This window comes from Aulonocara stuartgranti, assembly GCF_965226115.1.
Source record: "Aulonocara stuartgranti genome assembly, chromosome: 20".
Taxonomy (NCBI): domain Eukaryota; kingdom Metazoa; phylum Chordata; class Actinopteri; order Cichliformes; family Cichlidae; genus Aulonocara; species Aulonocara stuartgranti.
In genome coordinates this window covers 37,489,908-37,505,469 of record NC_138956.1, presented here as the reverse complement: position 1 = coordinate 37,505,469, position 15,562 = coordinate 37,489,908, and the positions used below count along the sequence as shown (strand labels likewise).

Here is a 15,562-nt window from a genome sequence, read left to right as displayed (position 1 = left end):
GAGAAATCAGACAGAAACTCTGTGTAAGGCCCAGGTGGACGATAGATGATAACAAGTAAGACTGGTTTCTGAGTTTTACAGCTGGGGTGGACGAGGCTAAGCATCAGGCTTTCAAATGAATTAAAAGTCTGTCTGGGTCTTTGGTTGATTAATAGGCTGGTGTGAAAAATTGCTGCCACACCTCCCCCTCGGCCTGTGCTTCGAGGTTTCTGGTAGTTAGAATGACTCGGGGGTGTTGATTCATTTAAACTAACATAATCATCCTGCTGCAACCAGGTTTCTGTAAGGCAGAGTAAATCAATTTGTTGATCAATTATCAAGTCATGTACTAACAGAGACTTGGAGGAGAGAGACCTAATATTTAATAATCCACATTTCACTGTTTTACTCTTTGGTTCAGATGTGGATACTTTATTGTTCTTTCTTTGTAATTGTTTATGTTTAAGTTGTTTGTTGCTGGTTTTTAGTTTGTTTTTTGTCTGTTTGGAAGCTGACACAGTCTCTATGGAGATGGGTTTTTGGGGGGGTAGCAGGAGGAGAGAAGCTGCAGAGAGGCGTGTAAGACTGCAACTCTGCTTCCTGGTCCCAACTCTGGATAGTCATATTTTGGGGGGTTTAATAAATTTGTCCATATTTCTAGAAATGAGAGCTGCTCCATCCAAAGTGGGATGGATGCCGTCTCTCCTAACAACACCAGGTTTCCTCCAGAAGGTTTGCCAATTATCTATGAAGCCCACATCGTTTCTGGGACACCACTCAGACAGCCAGCAATTTAAGGAGAACATGCAGCTAAACATGTCACTCCTGGTCTGATTTAATTTCAGTCTGGATTTAAAACCAGATTGAAACCTTTCAGAGATCTCGTTAAGATCAAGTTGGGCCTGCAACTGTAAATAGGCAGCTTTCTCCAGAACTTTGGAACGAAAGGGAAGCTTTGAGATTTCTTGTAATTGGACAGAACAGTTGGGTCCAGATTGTGTTTTTTAAGAAGAGGCTGAACTATAGCTTGTTTAAAACATGATGGGACACAGCCTGTAGCAAGCAAGTGTTAATTAATCTCAGGATAAAAAGCCCGACAGTATTAAAAGTATTTTTAAGCAGACTTGGGGGAAGACAGCCTGATGGGCAGTCTTGGACAGCATCACTGACAGCTGGGGAAGCTTGTGACCTGAAATGTTAATAATTAGTTAAAAATACATGCTGTGGAAGAGTTCGGGTCTTAGGAGGTTAAATCACATTTTAATAACTAAATATTATGATAAGCTAATAAAAGATGATGCTCAAGATCTTTTTTCATAAATGTGATTTCAATCATTTAGGATCTGCAAAAAAACTCATTTCAACTTTGTGTCTGAGGATTTCAGTGTTTTCAGCAGAGACAGGTTAAACTTTCAAAAATGATGAACGATTATCATTTCTATTTACTTCAAAAATTAATCTGAATGTACACACCCTAAAATATTATTTTTATAACTTTATTGTTTGAGTTACTTACCCTGACAAGTGTAAAACACCTCCAGGTACTTGTAGGTGCCGCCACAGGGGTCTCCAAACCCTGTGTTTGATGCTCCAACAGTACAGTTGTTCTGCCAGTTACACCTGTGAATGCAGGTCAAAGGTGAGTCAGCAGAGGACTGAAGTACGCCGTGTCATCTGAGAGAAGATGGAAAGAGAGTCAGCATCTCTACCTGTTAGTTACATATTCTGTACTATTGGGACTCGAACAGTGAACATTTTTGACGTGATCAGGATTTCCATCAGGGCACGTGGTGTTGTCACGGCGACCATAATTCGCCCAGGAGACGACTATAACCTGTCCTTCACCTGAGGAAGAGTTCATGAACTGTAACCATGTTTGTAGTTCTATCAAATGAATCCACTAAAGTTACAATAAATGAGAAAAATAAATCTGACCACACTGAAGGTTCGCCTGAGATCCTTCACATGTTACATTGTGGACTGACAAAGAAACGCATCACATTAGAAACTGTAATGATTCATGTACAGATGTGACTGATTGTTAGCTGATAATCACAGATGTAACAGACTCTCTGGGACGCAGGTGTAGGTGGTGTCCAGGTAGGTGCAGACGCCGGGATCAGAAGCACTGATGATGTTCATATTTATGTCACACACTTTTCTTCCATCACAGCTGCAGGGACACAGAAAGCAGCTCGTTTTCAGCTTTGTTAAAGTGTTTCAGAGCTGCTGCTGTTTTTATTCAAACAGTCATTTGTTATTGAAGATCTTAAACTACCTGTTCTTCAATTCAATTCAATTCAATTCAATTTTATTTATGTAGCGCCAAAGCACAATAAAAGTCGCCTCAAGGCGCTTCATAGATACAGAGAAAACCCAACAATCACATGACCCCTTATGAGCAGCACTTTGGCAACAGTGGGAAGGAAAAACTCCCTTTTAACAGGAAGAAACCTCCGGCAGAACCAGGCTCAGGGAGGGGCGGGGCCATCTGCTGTGATTGGTCGGGGTGACAGAAGGAAGACAGGATAAAGACATGCTGTGGAAGAGAGACAGAGATTAATAACAGATATGATTCAATGCAGAGAGGTCTGTTAATACATAGTGAGTGAGAAAGGTGACTGGAAAGGAAAAACTCAATGCATCATGGGAATCCCCGGCAGCCTACGTCTATTGCAGCATAACTAAGGGAGGATTCAGGATCACCTGGTCCAGCCCTAACTATATGCTTTAGCAAAAAGGAAAGTTTGAATCCAAACTGGAAGCTGGTTCCACAGAAGAGGGGCCTGAAAACTGAAGGCTCTGCCTCCCATTCTACTTTTAGAATAGAACAGAATAAACCCTTATTATGCCATGGATGAGAAATTTCGGTGTTACAGAGCTCTTACAGCAAAGGAAAATAAAATATAAAAGGAAGACACAGGGTGGTCCTATAAACATAAGCAAACATAGTTCGTATATACCAGAGATGGCACGATACCACTTTTTAATGTCCGATTCCGATATCGTAAATTTGGATATCTACGATACCGATATGAATCCAATATAGCGTATTTTGTAATCAATAAAACTGTTTTTTATAAATATCTTGCTGCATTTTGTATAAGTTCACACTTAAGTTTAAAAAAACAAGAGACTGAAGCTATTCTGTTGTACCTGTATGCAAAAAATACACTGCACCCAAAACATCTTATAGTTCAGCAACACTGATCAATCTAATAAATTTAAACCTACACCATCCTCCCTATTCTGGTATTTTAAAGAGTACTTACCTACCTAACTAATAAGGTTGCCAACTCCCAGCAAAAATATTAGGGAACCACCCCCACCCGTAATCGATGTAATCAACTTTAATTTAATGCAAGTGTAAAACAAATGAACAGAAATCAATTATTTTTCTACAATATTTAAATAGATTCAACATCTTTCTTCAACAGAATTGCAGACTGCACAGATGGTACTATAGCTTACTAGGGTATATATTAGACTTATTAGTTACTATATACAGTAATGGATTTCTATACATTTCATCAGGTGACCACTTTTGTTGTAAGATTCAGATAATTATTTATTCAACGTTTTTAAATGACATAACAAAGAAAAGTATTTCCTTGTGCCCCCCTCTCCCTGTTAATGCCCTACCTGCCCCCTGGCAACACTTTGGTAGACCCGCCCCTGCACAGTTACCAGCTGTCAGCTACTTAGAAAAGGATCCTGGTGTTATTTGTCTCTCAGAAACAGTTCATAACTTCAACTCATCCATGTCACCTAAAAGGTAAACCTGTTTCTCCATCACCTGTTCAGCTCTGATGATTCAGTAAGGACATCTCCTGGTTTCATCTTCATGTTTCCCTCTCACCACATATCCAAACCGACATCATGACCAGCAGCTTTACAGCTGTGGCTCCAGCAAACATCAGCTGATACTAGAAAGTGATATTAAATAAATTCTAACAACAGCTGATCAAGCTTAAACGTGCTGCTGTTGTTTATCTGCTGGTCTCCTCTTTCTAGCGCAAAGTGGGCGATAAACAAACAAGAAATATGGACTTGTGGCAGAAAAGCCGATCAGCTGATCACTGATCAGTTTCATGTTTGAAGTAATGCTGGGCTCACACTGTGCAATTTTTGGCCCATTTTGAGCCGATTTTTGAGTCGTGCGACCGTTTTGGCGATCGGCCCGATTTTGGCCTTCATCGTGCGTCGTGCATCGTGTAGTATACGTGGGGTAACGAGAAGCGATTAACACCTCACGACCAGCTCCCGATCATCAATCGCTTGGTCGTGAGGGTGTCACCGCAGTTTGTCACACTGCGCACGCGCAAACACAAATGTCAGTGAAAAAGATGGAGCAGCACGGCAGTGCAGTGTGTGATCTGGACACAAGCGATGGAGGCACAACTTGTAGAACTTTGGCTCATCCGAGCCTTTTCGATGTGGACTCACAAAATTATCACGACCACAACAACCGTGAAAACAGTTGGATCGACACTGCTGCTCAATCACAGCTGCCTGATCATGTTTTTCATTAGCAATTTAGCAAAGTTGATGGTGGTGGTGTGTCTGTGTGAGTGAAAGACAGAGAGAGAGAGCGACAGATTTTCTGTTATAACCTTAATTTTATGGACGCACAGTGTGAGCACTCAGGTCGCATCAGAGCATCGGGTGGTATAGTGTGAGACCTGCATCGTGACCTATGAACTTCTAACCCCTGCGAGTCAATTGTACAGTTTGAGCAGGAGCTGAATAACGTGACTGAAAAAAATCGCACAGTGTAAGCCCAGCATAATAAGAGGAGAGGGAGGGGGAGAGAATGAGAGAAGTAGATGCAACTGTGCAGCAAAGACAGAATAACTCCAGCTTTGTGTCTATTTTTTAACTCTAGCTGAAGTCCGGGACAAATCGCTTCCTTTTCACCTCAGTATGGAGTTCCAATGGCCAGTCCAGCTGTGGCTCAATATATCAGTTGTTAAGCTTAACGTGGAAATACTCTGCAAACATTCAGGGATGAACTTACACACTTGCTTTACTTCTCTGGGATAGTTTTCGCCGAGATGAAATGTCGCGGTTTGGAAGCATGTAGCGAGGCTCCAAATGCTCCGACAGACGCCGACAGGTCTCTCAGACAACAGCCGCTCTATCACGTGACACACACTGCGCCGAGCTGGGTTACGCCAAGTAGCGTTTTGAGAGGTGATTTTGTGATACTTCGGATTACATTTTTTATTTCTCTCCGATATCCGATCCAGTAATTTAGGTCAGTATCGGACCGATGCCGATACGTAACATCGGATCGGTCCATCTCTAGTTTCTAATAACATGATCAGACCGACTCTGTGGAAGAGTTAAAGATCTACGACATCAGTATGTGAAGTAAGTGTGACCTACACACACTTTCAGCAGCGAGCTTCCAGTACAAGTCTACGCTCAGAGGCCTGCTGTTACTGTAGGTTAGTACTTGCAGTTACTGCTCTTGCAGTACTGTACACTATACTATAACATTGCATAAATCTGGAGTGCATATGCTGTAAATACACTACTGGACATTGTGGACGTCCACAGTCACACTTCATGCATAATGCACTTTTTATATGTACGGACGTGTGCAGGTATATGTGTGTGTATATGTATAACAATGTATATTTAGTGTGTACGTGTGTGTGTACATGTCTGTACTTATAGATACTTGCAGATATTTGTTACTTACTTACTAATAGTGATGGTAGAATAGTTACATTTACGTCTTGCATATTTCCAAAACCCTCTGTCATAGTCACATGTGTGCTACTGTTGTAAAAGTGTATTACTTATTTGGTATTTGTTTGTATTTTTCTTCTGCTATCTGTTCCTGAGCTGAGGTAACGCACAGATTTCCCCGCCGTAGGATCAATACAGTCTTATCTTAATCTTACTTCATAAGTCTGTCTTTCTGAAAGACGCTGTGCAAAGTCCTACTGTTCTGTTGTAATGTGTTGTGGGGTCTTTCCCTCACAAAGCGCCTTGAGGCCATTGTTGTGTTTGCTGCTGTATAAATACAATTGAACTGAACAGAACTTCAAATTTCATGCAATGTGTGTTTTGGCAGCTGTGGCTACAACTGCAGTTGCCTCCACCAGTGTGTGAATGTGAGAGTGAATGAATAGTGGAATTGTACAGCGCTTTGAGGGCCCCGAAAAGCGCTGTACAAATGCAATCCATTATCATTATTATTATTTGTACTATCAAACTATGAGTACTGTTAGAGAAGTACCACAAGTCAATGACCTTGGTGTCCTTAATGATAAAAAGCTCCTCTTCACATCCGACCATTTCAACAGAGTCACATCAGAAATTAGTCAGATCCCTGTCACATTTAACTCACACCATCCAGTTGATACGTTTCATTATTTTAATATTGAAGGCAAATTTAAGAGTGAAGCAGGCGTAAGAATACAAGGGAAAACGAAGAAAACATTTAAGACAATCAGTGTTAAATCAGTTTTACATTTAGAATCATTTATTTTCTGAAACGTCTTAAAGGCCAAGTGTATATGGACACCACAGACCACAACTTAACAGGTCTGGAAAGAATCTGATATAAAATCAGTATCTTCGTATTTTTGACCAGACGTTGCACAGGATGTTGAATGATCTTTTTCTTTTTGATTCATAATTGATTCATCGCACATTTTCTTCAAAGAACATAGACGCTGATGCTATTTGGATGTCAGCGATTTCCTCCATTCAGTGATCTGGAAAACCAACTGAAAGAAAATTTATGTCAGAGAGTTTCATTACTGAACCCCAACGTCTTAGGAAACAGGATCAGTGCTGAACCACCTAAAAGCACAGTGTGTAAGGGCAGATTCACATTTCTCTCTAACTGTTACATGAGCTAAATTTTTTGTTGTTATAAATGCTCTAATTAAAGAGAAGTCTGAGGCACTTACAGTGACAGCTATAAGCCATCTCCAGGTACTTGTAGGTGCCAAAACACGGGTCTCCAAACACAGAGCTGCTCACTTTGACAGTACAGTTGCTTTTCCCGTTACAGCTGCAGATTCAGGTAAAGGTGAGTTGAAATATGTTGTGTGAGAAGACAAAAGGCTGAAGGAAGAGAGTCTGCATCTTTACCTGTCAGCTAAATTGCTTATGGGCTTTGAGCATTGGACATTTTGGAGCTGAGAGGCTGGAAGATTCAAAGAGCATGTGGTCGAGTCACGGCGCCCGTAATCAGCTCCGTGGATGAGTAAAACCTGTCCTTCACCTGAAGAAGAGCAAACGTTAACCTCATTTGTATTTTTACCGCATGAATCCAAAGACTCACAAAGAAGGAGGAACTGTGCTCTCACCGCACTGAAGGTTTGCCAGCGAATCGTCACAAGTTACACTGTGGACTGACAGAGAAATAAAGCACATTAGAGACATGCACATTCACAAATTTGAATACACTGAATATTAGTTTCTAATCACAGTTGTAATGTACTTGCTGGGAAGCAGGTGTAGGTGGTGTCCAAGTATTTGTAAATGCCGGAGCACGGATCAGAAGTACGGAAGGAGTTTGTACTTATTTCACACACCTTCTTGCCATCACACCTGCAGGGAGACAAAGAGGAGCTCTCGTCTTTTCAGGTGAGTTAAAGTGATCGATTCATCCATGATTCCTCAGACTTGTTTACCTGCTCTTGACGTCTTTTAGAGTGTCTATCTGGAAACACTGTGTATTTGCAAGCTGATCTGCAGGAATGCCATCACTGCAGATTTCTGCATCTGTCCGCCCGTACATAGCTGCCTGCACGATGATCACTCCATTATCTGTTACACAGAGAACGATGACGTTCAAACGGAGGGAATCACAAGGAATGCATAAGGTGTGCAGCACAAGAGAAACAAACTGAGGCTTTTTATGTTTTCAATAATCAGAAAATGTCCTCCTGTAGTTCTGTGGTGTTACAGGAAGTCTGAAAGGTCACATCAGTCACAAGCATAAACTGTAGTTTCACTGAATAAAGCACAAAAAGAACCTAAACCTTAACAGGTTTTTTTGCTCCTCGGGTGAGACTGAGCTCAGTTTCTCATAAACACAGAGTCAGACTTCTATTTACAACCTGAGGAGTCGCCCCCTGCAGGACATTAGAAAGAATGCACATTACATCAGAACTTCACTTTTGAGTGAGAGCTAGGAGCTATAAAAAACATTTTTATGTTACCACAGCTCAGGCGTTGCACATTGTCAAGGCTGTCACAGGTGATCACCCTCGCTGTGGACATGAAGGTCGGCGGGAATGGGCCCATAGGTCCACTCTGGCCCAGAGGTCCACCTGGGCCCAGAGGTCCACCTGGGGCCATAGGTCCACCTGGGCCCATAGGTCCACTCTGGCCCGTAGGTCCACCTGGGCCCATAGGTCCACTCTGGCCCGTAGGTCCACCTGGGGCCATAGGTCCACCTGGGCCCGTAGGTCCACCTGGGGCCATAGGTCCACCTGGGCCCATAGGTCCACCTGGGGCCAAAAAGCCTGAAATGAAAAATGTAAAAAGTCCATAATTAGTGAGTCTTGGATAAATTTATTATGCTACAGCAGGGTCATCATAAACAAACATGAATGGATTTGAAATATAGAAAACACAGGACAAGTGGGAAATAATCCCAGTCGACTTAATGTCACCTTCATTATATGTATTTGTATTTTGTAACACTCCTCTGAACCGGCTGAGGAAGGATTTCCTCCACATCAGTCGCTGATGGTCTGTCACCCAGCAATTTTGTGTTATTTTGTGTTGTAGCTATGCCCGTGCTTTCGTCTCCCCTCTCTGTTCCCACGTGTCTGTCCTTGCGTTCTGTCTCTCCCCAGTCTGGCATGTGTCTCATGTCTGTGTGCACACGTTGTCAAGTCTGTGTTGTCATGTCTACGTTCCATTGTGCTTCCTGTTTTACTTTGAAGGGTTCGATGTTTCCATGTTCAGTTTTACTTCCCCTGTGGCGTCATGTTCATTTGTGTCAGCTGTGTCTCTCCAGGTGTTTCCACTTCCTTCATTGCCCTTCGGTCTTCTTCGGTTCAGTGTCGGATCATCTGTTTACCTTGTGTCACGTCGCATCATAGAGTTTTTCTTCAACTGCTCAGGTTCATGTTTGGTTTATTTCATGGGTGCGTTTTGCATGTCCCCGTTCAGCGTTATTGTTATATCTTCACTCCGGGTTACTAGTATAACAATGATACTCGGACCACGACGTAACTTGCGGTATTTATTATAACGGAGCAACTTAACATGGAGCTAGCCCGAGCAACAGCCGAAAAGCATCATTTCCCCTAATGCATCGGGGCAAGCCCACTACGGATCCTGTTATAACCCAAAATACACAACATCTCCTCCCCTCTTACAAAGGATGTACTATGAAATAAACAGGTGATCTACTCACAAACTTCAGTCTTCACTGGCACATGACAGTAATAGCCTCACAAACATTTCACCTCTTATTAACTGTAAGGTTACAACACCAACTCTTTTAATTGCTATCTTGGGGAGTGAGGGTGGACTACCTCAACCTCCCCCATGACCCATGGGGATTATTCTGCCCCGTTCATTTGGGTCAGGTGCCATCTAATAACTCAGACGAACAGGAGGCCGCCGCTCTCTATTGGGGTATCGGCGGTCTGTGGTAACGTCAGTCTGTGTGCTCTCTTGTGGAGCCTTTGTTCCTGACACCGAAGATGTCTCAGTCTCTCTTACAGTCTCCTTTACAGGTGGAACCACTGTTCCTGATGTGGTGGAGTTCTCTACTTGTGTGTGTGAAGGGGCTGACGAGTCAATGAGTGCATTTTCAAGATCTCCGCAAGACCCTTCTGCAGACACTGGTGCGGACCGGAGTAGCTGATCCACGTGTCTTCTCCAGACTCCATCGGCCACCTGAACTGTATATGAAACTGGACCAGTTTGAGCAATGACAGTTGCAGGAACCCACTTGTGTACTCCTCGGTAGTTCCTGGCCTGCACTGACTCGCCGGTGCTGAAGACTCTGCCCTTGACCTTTTGACCCCTGTACATGATTTGTTTCTCTTGTTGTTTTTGTACAGTGTCCTTCACAGTTGAGGGTTTCAAAAGATCAAAGGTAGTGCGCAGATCTCTTTTGAACATTGCGTTGGCAGGAGATGTCCTTGTGGTCGCATGTGGACTATTCCGGTAGTTAAGCAGAAACTTGTGCAGTCTCTGATGCAGTGTTCCTTGGCCTTGTGATGTTTTCAGTGCATGTTTCATTGTCTGAACAAACCTTTCTGCAAGACCATTCGTTGCAGGATGGTATGGAGCTGACGTAATGTGCTGCACTCCATTAGCCTGTAGGAAAGCCTCCATTTCCTGTGAAACCAGTTGAGGTCCATTGTCAGAGACTATCTGAGTAGGAGATCCAAACCTACTGCACATTTCTCCTAGAGCTTCTATGGTCTTTTCAGTGGTGGCTGATTTCATGATGGTCACTTCAGGCCATTTACTGTGTGCATCAACAGCTACAAGAAACATTTTGTCCTCGTATGGACCTGCAAAGTCAATGTGTACCCGATGCCATGGCTCCTGTGGGAACTCCCAGGGATGAAGAGGAGCAAGTGGTGGGTTGTTCCGGACCATCTGACACGAAGAGCAGTTCTTAGCAATCTCCTCGATCTGTTTGTCCATATTTGGCCACCAAAAATAGCTTCTCGCTATTTCCTTCATTCTCACTATTCCACTATGTCCTGCATGCAGTTGCTTCAACAGTTTTGGTCGCAGTGACATGGGAATGATGACTCTCCTCCCCCACAGCAAACATCCTGCCTGAACAGAAAGCTCCGCCCGCTTTCCCAGGAAAGCCTTCAGGTCTACACCCTTACTTGCAGGCAGACCCTTAATGATCCAGTCCAGCACTGCTGCCAACACAGGGTCATTTCTGGACGCCTTTTTCACCTGCACAGCCGAAACAGGTGCTGTCTCTACCTCCCTGAAGTAGAGGATCTCAACTGTGTCAGAGACGGGGTTTTTAACAGGAAGGGGTAACCTGGACAACCCATCTGCATTGCAATGAGACTCCGATTTGCGATACTTGATGTCATAAGAATGTCCTGACAATATCAACGCCCACCTCTGGAGACGTGAAGCAGCAAGAGATGGAATCCCTGTATAGGGTCCCAGGATGGTTGTGAGAGGCCTATGGTCAGAAAACAGTGTAAACTTCCTACCGTACAGGTACTGGTGGAATTTCCGAACACCGAATACAATGCTCAGCGCCTCTCGTTCCAGCTGAGCATAGTTGGACTCTGCTGTGTTTAATGTCCTTGATGCGAATGCAATTGGCCTTTCTTTGCCATTTGGGAGAATGTGGGAAATCACTGCCCCCACCCCATAGGGAGAAGCATCACAAGCAAGCTGAATTGGGAACTTGGGATTGAAGTGGGTTAGCACCTCAGATGCAGTCAGTGAATCCTTTGCCTTTTGAAAGGCGTCTTGGCCGCTTGCTGTCCACTCCCATGCTTCTTCCTTGCGTAGCAGGTTGTGCAGTGGTTTCAGGAGTGATGCCAAGTTGGGTATGAACCGTCCGTAGTAGTTCAACAGCCCTAAGAAAGACTTTAACTGACTGACATTTCGTGGTGGGGGTGCATCCACGATTGCTGTGATCTTCGAAGGTGCAGTGTGAAGTCCATTTGCATCAATCACGTGCCCTAGATATTCCACAGATGACTGGAAAAAGTCACATTTCTCCTTACGGACTCTCAATCCGTATTCCTTCAGCCTCTGAAGGGTCGCATCCAAGTTGCGCAGATGCTCTTCATCATCTGCTCCTGTACACAGGATATCATCCAGATAGCATTGCACACCAGGTAATCCGCTCAGGATTTGATCAATCGCTCGTTGAAACAATGCTGGAGCTGATGTGATGCCAAAAGGCAACCTGCAAAATCTGAAAAGTCCCTTATGTGTGTTAATAGTCAACATGTCACGTGACTGCTCTTCAACGTGCATTTGCAGGTAAGCTTGGTTGAGATCTATTTTGCTGAACTTTTGTCCTCCACTCAGACCAGCAAATAAGTCATCAATCAGTGGAAGGGGATACTGCTCTGCTGTTAATACAGGATTCACGGATACCTTGAAGTCTCCGCAGATCCGGATTCCGCCGTCCTTTTTGGGAACTGGAACGATGGGCGTGGCCCACTCGCTGGTCGTAACCGGCTCCAGAACACCATTCTTGACCAATGCGTCTAAATTAGACTCCACCTTGGGCCGAATGGCGTACGGCACAGGTCTAGCCTTCATAAAGACTGGCTTGGAGTCAGGCTTGAGATGCAGCTTCACTGTAATTTTTTTCATGCTGCCCAGCTCCTCACGAAAAACCTCCTGGTGTTTCCCAGTATGGCCTGTAGCTGAGAGGAACCATGCGACAGCTTTCTCACCTCTTGCCAGTTGAGTCTGATTGTTTTGAGCCACACACGTCCCATTATAGCAGGGCAGTTCTTCTGCGTAACATACACAGGCAGCTTAGCAGTTTGGCCATTGTATTGAACAGTCACCTCTGCCATTCCTTTCATAGGCACTCGATGTCCAGTATATCCTTTAAATACTGTGTCGGAGGGTTTGAGTGGAAGGTGCTTCAGACATGTCCTATAGACATTATATGACACTAGTGATGCTTTTGACCCAGTGTCAATCTGCATTTTTACAACATGTCCCTCCAGTTTGGGCGTGACCCAAAAGCCGTCTGAGGTTTCGTCCACCTTCAGTATTCGCACAGTATTTATTGCAGACAACACTTCTTCATCTGAGGAGTCATTTGCTCTATCCTCATGAAGCTTAACTGTGTGAACATGTCTTTCTTTTTTGAATCTTGCAGTGCCTCTTTTATTCCCAGGCTTTGAGCCCTTATCCTTGCACCTTTTGTTCCTGCATGCCCGTGCTACATGACCTTTTTTTCCACAGTTGTTGCAATCCATTTCTTTGCACCAGCAATCACTAGCAAGGTGTCCTAACTTGCCACAGCGGAAGCATGGTCCCTGTGCATTTGCTTTACCATTGTCTAGTTTGTGTACTCTGTCTGTAGCATGTAGCGCATGGGCTTCTTTTGATGCCATTTCCATGGTCACACTGATATTAATTGCCTTCTCAAGAGTCAAATCACTTTCCGTGAGCAATTTCTTCTGTGCAGCTTCATTTCTTAAACCACACACGAGTCTGTCTCTTAATGTGTCATTTAAAACATCTTTAAACTCACAGTGTTCAGCTAATTTGCGTAACGATGCAACGAACATTGTGACAGACTCACCCTCTTCTTGGTTTCGCTTGTGAAACTTGAACCGTTCAGCGATCACGAGGGGCTTGGGCGAGAAGTGTTTGGTCAGTGTGTCCACGATCTCTGTGAAACTTTTACTGCCTGGCTTTGCTGGCTGTAGCAGGCTCCTTAGCAGGGTAAAAGTCTTTGGGCCTATCACACTCAAAAAAATGGGCACCAGTTTAGCATCCTGTATGTCGTTAGCCGCAACGAAATATCCAAAACGCTCCGTATATGAGCTCCATTGCTCCGTGCTTTCGTCGAAGGGACCGATAGGGCCAGTAACTCCAGCCATTACTCGGCTCCTGGTTGAATGGCACTCTTCCCCTCACAACTGTTCCTTTTCGTAACGTCTCTTTTATCCGTTTATGTTTTGGTTAACGTCACTTACGGAGTCTGCCCTCGTCGTCCTGTCCGCTGTACATTCCTCCCCGTTTCGCTGAGGAGAAAAAAAAAACGGCATCCACCTTCGCACACCGGTAGCGTCGTCCTACCTCCGGCGCCGTCTAACACCAGGTTAGCGCGAGGCATCAGCAGGAAAAAAAAATGTAAAACTCCAAAGCGGACTGCAGCGTCGGTCCAGACGTCCTCGTCGCCACTTTTGTTATATCTTCACTCCGGGTTACTAGTATAACAATGATACTCGGACCACGACGTAACTTGCGGTATTTATTATAACGGAGCAACTTAACATGGAGCTAGCCCGAGCAACAGCCGAAAAGCATCATTTCCCCTAATGCATCGGGGCAAGCCCACTACGGATCCTGTTATAACCCAAAATACACAACAGTTATGTTCTGGTTTTGTATCGTTGTTGTCATAGTTTAGTTTTTCCCAGCTTAGGTTAGTCCCACCCTTGTTTCACTTTGCTTTGTTTTTCTGTCGTGTCTGCTTTTGGGTCCACACCGCAAACACACCGGTCTCTCTGCCGCGACAGGTCTGACTGGTTTTCAGTCACTGAAGCCTCCTGCTGGGTGACTCATGCACAATAATGAAGTGATGCTATTCAGATAATGTAAGAATGTTGAACAGTGTCGTTCCTGGGGTCCGATATGTAACCTGACTGGCTGAGCATGATGGAAGCAAATCAGCCGTAAGTTCTGGTAGGGACAACGAAGGCCAGTCCCCATAATTCCAATTATCTAAAAGTGTTCCCACCACTAGTTTAACATCAGTTTCACAGGACACTGTTCTCTGTTACTGAACTGCTTTCAGTCAGTGCTTCAATGAGTCAGAGTTTCCAGAGTTTACCTGAGGGATTTTTCCTTAGTGGTGGTGGGACTGAAAACTTATCGGAGGTTCTTGTAGTGAGTGGTGTAGTAAAATCAAATAGCACTATAGTGTACAGGCATGAAGCAAAACTGCTATGCAAATCTAGGCTATCTCTTTGAGTATGAAGGCGTGTTAGAGCCAGAAAAATATTGTTTATTCTGAGAGAAAAGAAGAAACTGGATAGGCCGACGTAAGGAAGGCGATGGTTACAGGCTCGTGCAGTAAAGAGGACGGATGTCGTATCACAGACACAATCAGAGCCGATCGGGTTTCACTAACTCATCTACGTGCTAGAGTAAGAGGTTAAAAGGACGTTAGCATAAAACGTATCAAACATTCAGTGATTACCTGAAGTCATGAGTACACACGTTGCTGCGAGCACTGAAACATAAAAAGAGAAACCTGGGTGTTAGCCGGCGTGCGACCTACAGCTGATTTACTCGTTTGTCTTCTGTGTTACTGTAAGTTAACAGTGTTCCACATGGACTTTAACACATGAAATGAAAATGAATAACAAACAGAGAAAAACTGGATACACAACTTACTGGTAAAAGACAACAAAGTCATGTAAATGACACATTAAAGGAGCAACTTTTAGTGTGCAAAGCCTTTCCTGTACTCACACAGTGTGCTGCTGAGTCCGGAGCACTGCATGCTGTTAGAGCAGAGCTGATGGTGGAGCACAGGAACCTGGTCTATTTGTACTGTTTCTCTAAGAATCTATCTGCACACCAGGCAAGCAGCCAATCAGAAACCTTCCCTCATGATGTGCAACAAACTGAAACAGACAATAGAATTTGACCTTAGATAAAGCCCGCAGGGCACACACACACAGACACACACCGAGAGAAACATATCTGATGGAAAGGTGTGTATCCTCGAGAGAAACCAGAAGATAAAAACAGACATGCAACTTGACCTGCTTGGAAGGTTTTGGATGTATGCTCAGCGTGATGTGGGGAATGTGTCACCTTGATGGCTCCATGCAGGCACCAACCACGCTGCAGCTGCAGCTCAGTGCTGGAGGTGCAGAGCATAGTCCAG

General features: G+C 44.1%; 1 protein-coding gene and 1 long non-coding RNA gene across 3 annotated transcripts; both read right to left on the bottom strand.

Moving 5' to 3' along the window:
* Positions 1-1,720: 1,720 nt before the first annotated feature.
* On the bottom strand, positions 1,721-2,113 carry LOC309698001. The gene is made up of 3 exons (XR_014273981.1): positions 2,049-2,113; positions 1,915-1,959; positions 1,721-1,824 (listed from the first exon to the last, which is right to left on the bottom strand). It is a non-coding gene; the product is annotated as an uncharacterized lncRNA (long non-coding RNA).
* Positions 2,114-6,431: 4,318 nt separating this feature from the next.
* LOC309697829 (L-rhamnose-binding lectin CSL2-like) lies at positions 6,432-15,219 on the bottom strand. Of its 2 annotated transcripts, XM_082520002.1 has the most exons (9): positions 15,142-15,219; positions 14,867-14,899; positions 8,169-8,474; positions 7,638-7,773; positions 7,445-7,554; positions 7,311-7,355; positions 7,093-7,225; positions 6,909-7,012; positions 6,432-6,722 (listed from the first exon to the last, which is right to left on the bottom strand). In XM_082520002.1, the coding sequence occupies exons 1-9, from the start codon at positions 15,170-15,172 to the stop codon at positions 6,703-6,705; spliced, it is 918 nt and encodes a 305-aa protein (XP_082376128.1). In that variant the 5' UTR covers positions 15,173-15,219; the 3' UTR covers positions 6,432-6,702. The 2 variants fall into 2 exon arrangements, with proteins under 2 accessions (XP_082376128.1, XP_082376127.1); XM_082520001.1 differs by lacking the exons at positions 14,867-14,899; positions 15,142-15,219 and adding an exon at positions 8,625-8,703.
* Between the last annotated feature and the right edge of the window lie 343 nt (positions 15,220-15,562).